Raw genomic sequence first — 10755 nt, forward strand, 5'->3', positions numbered from 1 at the left:
AGTGAAGCGTATATTGAGAATCTAACTCAGTGTGTTGTCAGAAGCACAGAATAGGTAAGACATGATAGGTACTTTATGGATATTAAGCCAATACTTTTATAATCAACATATAAGAAGTCACATGTAACCAAGTGGCAAATGCAGTGTGATAGCAGGCAGTTACTAAGCAGAACAGGAAAAGGAACATCAATATAATTGAAAGGAATGTCCTCATGGAGATCTGACTTAAGATCAAGAATGAGTATATTGAGCTGAAAAGAGAGGCTGAACAAGGTGTTTTAGCTGAAGTAAACTTTAAGTGTAAATTAATCAAGCAGGCGCGCACAAGCCCAGTGAAGGGATAAACACAACCAAGTGTCATGTCCTGAGGTCAGAAGAAGAAATCAGGATCATAAGTAAGATACTGAAAGACTGTGGACCATCTAGAATACTAAGTTGTTTTTAAAAATGGATTGTTTGAAACTAATGAAAGATCATGTCAAATTCTTGAGCAGGAAAATATTTCTTTCATCAAACAGGTATTTGTTGACCATTACAATCTGCCACATACTATCAAGGCATTATAAATACGGAAATGAACATAACAGAGAAAAAAAACCTTTTCCATTTAGCTCCACATGCTAATGGTGAGGGAGATATTGATTGACTATAAATGCACCAACAAATAAATATGTAGTATACTGAAGAGTGATTAGTGGAATGTAGTAGAAAAAAACAGAGTAAGAAGGATAAAGGCAGCTGGGGAAAACTGAAAAGTAAGGAGAACCATCTAGGTAATTCATGTTGTTGCTGTTGTTGTTCTTTAGTCACTGCTTTAGTTGGTAAGTTGTGTCCAATCTTTGGCGACCCCATGGACTATAATCCCTCTGTCCATGCGATTTCCCAGGCAAAAATACTGGAGTGAGTTGCCATTTCCTTTTCCATGGGATCTTTCTGACCTAGGGATTGAACCTGCATCTCTTTCTTCCATTGCAGGTGGATTCTTTACTGCTGAGCCACGAGGGAAGCCCTAGGTAATTCATATGTGGGACCTAATAATAATATCAGAGTCTCCAACGATATTTTACAAAACATCAGGACACATCAACTCACAGATGACCCATGATAAAACTACCACATCTTCTAGTCTCTTCTCAAAATTCTAATCACCTTTCATAAACCATATTAATTCCTCCAATAAAAAAAGGTCAAGCCAACACGAGACTCTTTCTTGTTCATATTGCATTTAAGCAGAATAATAAACAGAATTTTAAAATGAGGTCAGTTACATATTAATCAATGGGTAATGATCAAATAACCTCAGTGACCTTAATGAAAGTAAACTGTTTTAACCTCATTATTTCACAGGTCATCCTGATGTGTGTTGGTGACTGAATCTCCATATGGAAATATACTGGTGTCACTGTGGGAAAATCCCTTAGGATTTGATGGAAAATTTTACTTTGTAATGTAAGGAACATAATTATTGACTCTGGCCTATTTGTATTTGCCCATATTTCATTCTTTTAATCCCAAAAGTTTTAAGAGACTAAGGTTTATATTCTGAAATTCTATGAGATCCAACATCACAAAGCAAACATGAAACACTGCAAAACTTTCTGCTGTGAAATCTAGGTAAGAGAAGTACTCTAATTTATTTGTAATATTAGTATCCCTTAATATTTATTTTTTTAAAGTATTTTGTTGTTTAGATTTCAATTACTCAGTTATCTTTTTACCTCTTCCCCAAACTGAAGGCTATGGAAAAACTAGAATGATATTCACACTGTAAAGTACCCTGACCTTTCTTGTCAGTTAGAATTTTAAAAAATACACAGGTAAAGACAGAAAGTAATCATTAAATAATTTAGACATTTGCTCTGAATGCTTTCCTAGCTTAGCCCAATAATCCAACAGCTAATATTTAATATTTTAAAACAAACATTTTTCAGCTGAGTTCTTTATTTTAATACTTGATTATGGAAAAAATAAACCCATTTTCAAAAAACATAGAATTCATATGATTAGATATCAGTCAATATTTCTAGTGGATCACTAAATAATGGTAGAATATAGCCATCTAAAGGAAATAAAAATTTGTTCCCAAAAACTATATTAAGGCTTAAAGAAATTTTTCTAAATGTTAGAAAACTAAAGCATAAAGTTTATTTTATTAACTTTGAATCTATTGTGATACACTTCAGAAAATCTTACATGAATTTTTAGAAGAAAAAAAATAGTAGATGAGTCAACTCAGATAAAAGATACCTAAAAGTTCTTATTTTATATATATATAATTGAAATATATTTGACATACATTGTGTAAGTTTAGTGCTTATAACATGTTGATTTGAAAAACTAGTAATTGATTGCACTTGCAGAATGTTAGCTCTCTATATCATCACATAATTTTCATTTTTGTGGCAGAAATAATTGAGATCTAGTCTCAGCAGTTTAGATGATTATAGTAAAATATTGTTTATATTCACTGTAATGTGTACTAGATCTTATCTGTTAATTTCAGATAAGATCTTATGTATCTGTTAATTTCAAGTTTGTACCAATAAAAAATACCTTTCCTGTTTCCTCATCTCCCAGAGTCCCTGGTAACCTATTTTAAAACACTATTTTACTCTGTTTTCATGTTTGGTTTTTTTACATGCACATTTAAGCTATATCGTACAGTTTTTGTCTTTCTCTGACTTCTATAACTTGGCATAATGTCCCCAAGGTCAATCCACGATGCTGTAAAATGGAAGGATATCCTTCTTTCTCATGTCTGAATGTCCTTTCACTTCTATCCATTCATCCTTAAGACAGATACACAGGCGTTTCTGTATTTTAGCTACTGTAACTAATGCTGCTATAAATACAAGACTGCATATATCCCTTTCATAATTTGCTTTCATTTTCTTTGAGTATATATACAGAAGCGCAATTGTGGGATTACATGGTAGTTCTATTTTAAATTATTTGAGGAAACTCCATGCTGGCATCTGCAGTAGCTGAACCAATTTACATTTCCACCAACAGACTTCTTGCCACATTCTCTGTTCTCCACAGTCTAGGCAACAGTTGTTATCTCTCATCTTCTTGATGATAGGCATATCTCATGGCTTTTGATTTGCATTTCTCTAATGATTAGTGATGTCGACCATCTTTTCATGTGTTTGTTGATCATTTGGATGTCTTTTGTAAAATTATCTTGGTAGTGCTCAGCCCATTTTTTAATCTGAATGTCTATACTTTTATTATTGAGCTGTATGAGTTTTCATATATTTTAGATATTAATCTTAATTTTTAAATGATGAGTTTTAAATAATTCTCCTCGTAGAATCTTCTCAACCTGCAGCAGAGTTTACTAAGGATCACTGTAAGGACCACCAAAGAAGTTATTAAGTATCAGTGGTAGGACCCTGGAAACAAGTTCACCCATCCCAGGTCATTGGGAGGGAAGTAGGACTAGAATCAATACTGTTCTTTCTCCTTTTGCACTGTACAGCTGCTATAAGAAGTATAAGTTACAGCTAACCTCAAAATGTCTACTATACAATAAGTAAATTGTACACACTTATGAAAAACACAATGTCAATTAGATATGTTATTAAAGATTGTGTTGGGTATACAAGACATGATAGAGAGTCCAGAAAGTGAAAATTAGTGTGATCAGGGGTATCTGGTTAAATTTATAAATAATAGTATATACAAACCATGCTTTAGATGAAGTAGAAAAGGATGCAGGTATCTTAGAAATAGGAATAATGACATGGACAGTCAGTGTTTATGAAAATGGGTATGACACTGGGAAAAGAGATAAAGAGGTGATAATCAATTCTTATTTTAATCCTTAGCTTTCTGAGTTTACTTTCTTTAAAACTGAACAGTACTCTCAATAATCCTTAGTAATCTTCAAACAAATTCTTAAGACATAAATTAACATATCTATTCCATGCTATTTTCAAATGTTTATTCCACTGGGTGAGTTTATGAAAATTTAATTTTTAAAAGTTTCTATATATACAAAAAGTAATTTTAAATTCATTTTTAAAAACTTTAATATAAAAACTGAAACAAATTTTATGGGCAAAATGAAGCAAAGATGAGTACCCAGTTTGTACACCATATTTCCATAAATTCGTAAAGACAAACCTTTCCCACTGTTAGCATCTCCCCTGTGATTACCAAATAGTCATGTGAATTTTGAGTTTCAGAGGTGAGGTCATAGACGCTGACATGTTATGGAGATGAATATTCCCTAGAAGTTTGTGTCCTTGTATCACAAGACAGCAAGAGAAGCTTTCTCCTTATATATATATATTAAAAGGAAAGTTATACACATTCTAAATTGGAATCTTATCTCTCCATAATTCCTATCTCAACAGACAATTCAGAGATGACAGAGGATAACCTCTCCTTGACAACTGAATTTATCCTCATAGGATTTACAGTTTATCCAGAGCTGAAGACCCTTCTGTTTCTGGTGTTCTTTACCATCTATCTGATCACCATGGTGGGAAATCTTGGCCTGGTGGCATTGATAGTTACAGAGCATCGTCTTCACACACCAATGTACATCTTCCTGGGGAATCTCGCTCTGATGGATTCCTGTTGTTCTTGTGCCATTACCCCCAAGATGCTACAGAACTTCTTTTCAAAAGACAGAATGATTTCCCTCTATGAATGTATGGCACAATTTTATTTTCTCTGCCTTGCTGAAACTGCAGACTGCTTTCTTTTGGCAGCAATGGCCTATGATCGCTATGTGGCCATCTGCAAACCACTGCAGTACCACACTATGATGTCAAAGAAACTCTGCATTCAGATGACCACAGGGGCCTACATAGCTGGAAACCTGCATTCCATGATTCACATTGGATTTTTATTTAGGTTAACTTTCTGTAGATCTCATCAAATCAATCACTTTTTTTGTGATGTTCTTCCATTATATAGACTCTCCTGTGCTGACCCTTATATCAATGAATTGATGATATTTATCTTTTCAGGGTCAGTTCAAGTATTCTCTATTATCATTGTAATAATCTCTTATCTTTTCATCCTTTTCACGATTTTTAAAATGAAATCCAGAAAAGGAAAAGGAAAAGCCTTATCTACTTGTGCATCCCACTTTGTCTCTGTCTCAATATTCTATGGTTCTCTTCTCTTCATGTATATTAGACCAAATTCAGTTAATGACAAAGATAAAGATATACCTCTTGCTATTTTTTATACACTAGTTATTCCTTTGTTAAATCCTTTCATTTACAGTCTAAGAAATAAGGAAGTAATAAATGTTATGAAAAAAATTATGAAGAAAACATAACATTCTAAAATATCATTCCATATGGACAATTGACTTTAATTTGATAAAACTTTATTTTCAAAATCAAGCAATACTGAGAAAGTAGAAAATAGCCTTTATATAAAATACTGAATTAATAAAACATTATGGTATATGAATCAAATAAACAAGTTCAGTGAGGAGAGAGATTCTGCTAAAATGTATTCTAAAATCTAAGCTACCAGGTTCTATCAAGGCTAAAGGACATAATTATTCTTGAGACCACAAATTGTGTCAGGATGAATTTAGTCACAATAGTAACTATTGCTTCAGAGTATAATGAGTTATAATTTTCAACAAATCCAACAAAGGTTAGGAATAGAAGTAACTATATAGGAAGGTCCCCTCAATTTAATACTGTTGGCATGCTGCTGGAATCCTAAGGTATAATCTTACAAAAGTCCCCATATTCCAAGTTTTTAAATATCAATCCCATGTTAAGCAACACTGTAGGACAGAAGTAAATGGTATGTTTGAATCTGAATCTCAGTTTTGAATTTGTTCAAGAGATTATGCTTCACCATGAATTCAAGCAGAGCATGTATTCTCTAATCAGGAACAGTTTTCTCTTTAGTGTTAGTAAATCTTCTCTCAACTTCTCCAAAATAGAGTATCTGAATACATTGGTGGTTTATCAATCTGTAGTGAAAATTATGCTATTTATACTGATAAATGTATGAATTTTACATTTTCATGTAGTTTGATTGTTCATTACATATATGACTGTGTAATTTCTGAACACAGTTATTTTTAAAAAGAGGTTTTATTTTCTCTTTCTTACTCCCCTTGCTTGTTATTAGGAATAACACTAACCTGGACTGATTTCAATGTAAAGTATTGATATATACACAGCATTAACAAAAGGTGAAGGTGATATTGAAGCATAAATGAGAGAGAAAATAGCAAAAATTTAAATAAACAAAAATATTTATTGATCCTTACAGTGAAAATAGGAGAAGGCAATGGCACCCCACTCCAGTACTCTTGCCTGGAAAATCCCATGGATGGAGGAGCTTGGTAGGCTGCAGTCCATGGGGTGGCTAAGAGTCGGACACGACTGAGCAACTTCACTTTCACTTTTCACTTTCATGCATTGGAGAAGGAAATGGCAACCCATTCCAGTATTCGTGCCTGGAGAATCCCAGGGATAGGGGAGCCTGGTGGGCTGCCATCTATGGGGTCGCACAGTCAGACATGACTGAAGCGACTTAGCAGCACAGTGGCAGCAGCACAGTGCAAATGTGATAGAAAAAATAATTCAGAGAACGTATTGTCTGCCGGACACTAAGCTGGACATTTCTTATATACAGCTATGATTTTTCATGTTTTCCCCAGTAAAAATCTCATACTTTGAAATATTGTGGAGTTTACCCAAGTTCATCCAAATCATTGGAATAAACTAGAATTTGAGCCAACAAAACATTTTGCTACACACTTGAAAGTTCAGAAAGTGGAGATCCTTGTAGTTGGGACATTTAGTTCTTAAGTAGCATCAAGAATAATTGCATTTTAAAATAAAGCAGGGGAATTTTAATATTTGGAAAAAAACAGGAATGGGTATGACCAGTCAATGCTTATGGAAATGAGTGTGGCACAGGGAATGGGATCAGGGAGTTGAACAATGTAACAGAGTCAGAAAGCCTACAAAACTATTGGTTAGAGCTGTTGATAAATATGAGAAGAAAGGTGGAAGAGGATAAGGTTACTGAGAAGCTTAAATGCCACCCTGAGGAATCTGAATCTATTTTAGAGGCATCAGACACTAAAGGCTTCCTGGAGCAGAGCAATATATTAATAAACCTGATCATGTAACTGACTGGAAAGGGATGTGAAGCAAGAAGATTAACTTCAATAATTCATGTACTAGATGAGGAGAACTGAATCTGGAAAATGCTCTAAAAGTAGAGAACACTCTATACAGTAGATTGTACTTGTTAGACAACAAAATGAAAGCCTATTTTTTTCCTGTAGCAAACATGTCATAAATTATTTCATACCACCAATTCTTAATAAGAAGTCTGACACATTCAATAAACATTTTTCTTTTTTTTAATTAAATTTTTATTTTTACTTTATTTTACTTTACAATACTGTATTGGTTTTGCCATACATTGACATGAATCCACCACGGGTGTACATGCGATCCCAAACATGAACCCCCCCTCCCACCTCCCTCCCCATAACATCCCTCTGGGTCATCCCCGTGCACCAGCCCCAAGCATGCTGTATCCTGCATCAGACATAGACTGGCGATTCGATTCTCACATGATAGTATACATGTTTCAATGCCATTCTCCCAAATCATCCCACCCTCTCCCTCTCCCTGAGTCCAAAAGTCCGCTATACACATCTGCGTCTTTTTTGCTGTCTTGCATACAGGGTCATCATTGCCATCTTTCTAAATTCCATATATATGTGTTAGTATACTGTATTGGTGTTTTTCTTTCTGGCTTACTTCACTCTGTATAATTGGCTCCAGTTTCATCCATCTCATCAGAACTGATTCAAATGTATTCTTTTTAATGGCTGAGTACTCCATTGTGTATATGTACCACAGCTTTCTTATCCATTCATCTGCTGATGGACATCTAGGTTGTTTCCATGTCCTGGCTATTATAAACAGTGCTGCGATGAACATTGGGGTACACGTGTCTCTTTCAATTCTGGTTTCCTCGGTGTGTATGCCCAGCAGTGGGATTGTGTGATAATTATGTAAGTAAAAGTGTAATATTCTCATTATTTTTATTTTTGAATGAATTAATGAATACCTTTTAAATTCTTGATTCACTTTCTTACATTGTAAATACTGACAGAAATAATTCACATAAACAAAGTTCTTTAGGTTCCTAACATATTTTACAAGCTAAAAGGAATACAGATATCAAAAATTTTGAGAAACTCTAAATTAGATGGATGTTGTACATCCAATATTACCTTCTATTTCAGTGGGTATTTTTAGTTGCTAGACTTGCATGCATTGATTTATGTTTGCCATTTCTAAGGGCACCATGATATTGTTGCATATTTCTGTAATACCCTTGCCCATCCTTAGCAACACTGAATCCCAGAGGTCTGTAAGGAAAGAACATGTAACTTACTTAGGATCAATGAGACAAAAGAAATTATTTTCTGGAATTTTCAGGCAATCGTATATCCTATATTTGAAAATAAATCCACAAAACATTTGATGTTTCTCCCTCTGAATGTCATAAGTCATGCATATAATATCTGGCACAGTAAATGTCCATTTGCCATCAACAGGTAAACCAGCCTAGAGAGGAAGTCAAAATAGAAAAGGGGGCATAGTCAAAAAAATCACACAGAAATAGCCTCAGAGTCACTGGAATAAACCTTACCTCTGGTTGCATAATCAAACAGAAATCCTTACTGATTAAGCCTGATTAGAAAAGATGCCTTATTTACAACAGAATAAATACTACCTGATATATTCATGCCTCTTGCCTTATCTCCCATTTTTGTATCCTATTTTAAATTAATCCTCATACATCTTTTAGCTTACAAATAACTTTTCAGTAGTATATACTTAACTATTAAGCAGATCTATTAAGACTTTTACTTTCATTACAGTATTTTAATTTCCTATAATTCCACCTTAAAAAATGTGATAAATCAAGAGGCTTCATAATTTGTCTGAAGGAATATTAAGATGAAGCTGAGGAATCAAACTCAGTCCATTTTGCTCCTGAATCCATGTTCTTAACAACTAAGTCATTCTATACATAGCATAAAAGTCAAAGTAGCGTGAGAAGATAACTTTCAAGTAGCTAACTTGTTACGGGGCAGAGAAACAGAGAAGAGATTCAAGAAATATGTGGATCTGTGACATTTTCCTCTAACTCTATTTTGAAAATTTTCACATATATAGAAGGTCTATACTCTTGAGTTTTACATTTAGATCTGCAATCTATCTCAGTTAATTTCTTCAAAATATGTAGGGCCTCTAAGTTTCTTGCACATGGAAATAAATTTGTTCCAGCACATTCATCAACATGGAGTGTGGAACAGATTAAGAGGATGTGGCACATGTATAGAATGGAATATTACTCAGCCATAAAATGAATGAAATTGTGCCATCTGCTGAGACGTGAATGGATCAAGAAACTGTAATACAAAGTAAAGTAAGTCAGAAACAGAAAAAAACAAGTATCATATATTAATGCTGCTGCTGCTAAGTCACTTCAGTCATGTCCGACTCTGTGTGACCCCACAGACAGCAGCCCACCAGGCTCTGCTGTCCTTGGGATTCTCCAGGCAAGAATACTGGAGTGGGTTGCCATTTCCTTCTCCAATGCGTGAAAGTGAAAAGTCAAAGTGAAAAGTAAAAGTGAAGTCGCTCAGTCGTTTCCGTCTCTTAGTGACCCCATGGACTGCAGCCTCCCAGGCTTCTCCATCCATGGAATCTAGAAAAACAGTAGAGATGTACCCATATGCAAAGCATAAACAGAGACACAGAGATAGACAACAAATGTATGGACACCAAGGGGTGGGGGAAAACAGGGAGGTGGGATGAACTGGGAGATTGAGATTGACATACATATACTACTACGCATACAATAGATAAGTAATAAGAACCTACAGTATAGCACAGTGAACTCTACTGGGTGCTCTGTGGTGACAAAGAGGGAATATATGTATACATATAACTGATTCACTTTGCCATAGAGCAGAAACTAAAACTACATTGTAAAACAACTATAGTTCAATTTTAAAACTTTTTTTAAAACACCTATACATAGTGGAATAGATGATTAGTCCCATGATCTAACAGAGGATTTCCCCCTGTTGATGACTTCAAGGTCACCCAAGGTGAAGCTATATTTTAGTAGCAATACATTATGACATCAATATACAAAGCCAACTATCCAAGAACTAACTTGGCCTTCTGAGGCCAAATCTGTGTGTTGAGTAAAAGATGTCAGTGCAATGATGGCAGACAACAAGAAATACTGAATCACCTACTTCTGTGTCTTATTGTGTTCTCTAGCCCTGTTCAGTCTAGATACTTTGTCATCTGATGAATAGCTCCTGGGCACACTCAACCTCAGATATGCAGATGACAACACCCATATAGCAGAAAGTGAAGAGGAGCTAAAAAGCCTCTTGATGAAAGTGAAAGAGGAGAGTGAAAAAGTTGGCTTAAAGCTCAGCATTCAGAAAACGAAGATCATGGCATGCTGTCATTCATGGGGTCACAAAGAGTCGGACACGACTGAGCGACTGAACTGAACTGAACTGAAAGAATGTTCAAACTACCGGACAATGGCAATCACTTCCCATGCTAGTAAGTTAGTACTCAAAATCCTTCAAGCCAGGCTTCAGCTGTGCTTGAATTGAAAACTCTCAAATGTACAAGCTGGGTTTAGAAAAGGCAGAGGAACCAGACATCAAATTGCTAACATACTGGATCATAAGGAAAG

At 34.8% G+C, this 10755-nt stretch overlaps 1 protein-coding gene across 1 annotated transcript; it reads left to right on the plus strand.

The window, feature by feature from the left end:
* On the plus strand, positions 4373-5299 carry LOC102168202 (olfactory receptor 5K3-like). The gene has a single exon (XM_018049461.1). It carries the CDS (start codon positions 4373-4375, stop codon positions 5297-5299), a length of 927 nt encoding a protein of 308 aa, XP_017904950.1.

This window comes from Capra hircus, chromosome 1 (assembly GCF_001704415.2).
Source record: "Capra hircus breed San Clemente chromosome 1, ASM170441v1, whole genome shotgun sequence".
Lineage (NCBI taxonomy): Eukaryota > Metazoa > Chordata > Mammalia > Artiodactyla > Bovidae > Capra > Capra hircus.

Coding starts and splice junctions, on each gene's coding strand:
- LOC102168202 (XM_018049461.1), top strand. CDS start 4,373: ATGACAGAGGATAACCTCTCCTTGACAACTGAATTTATCCTCATAGGA.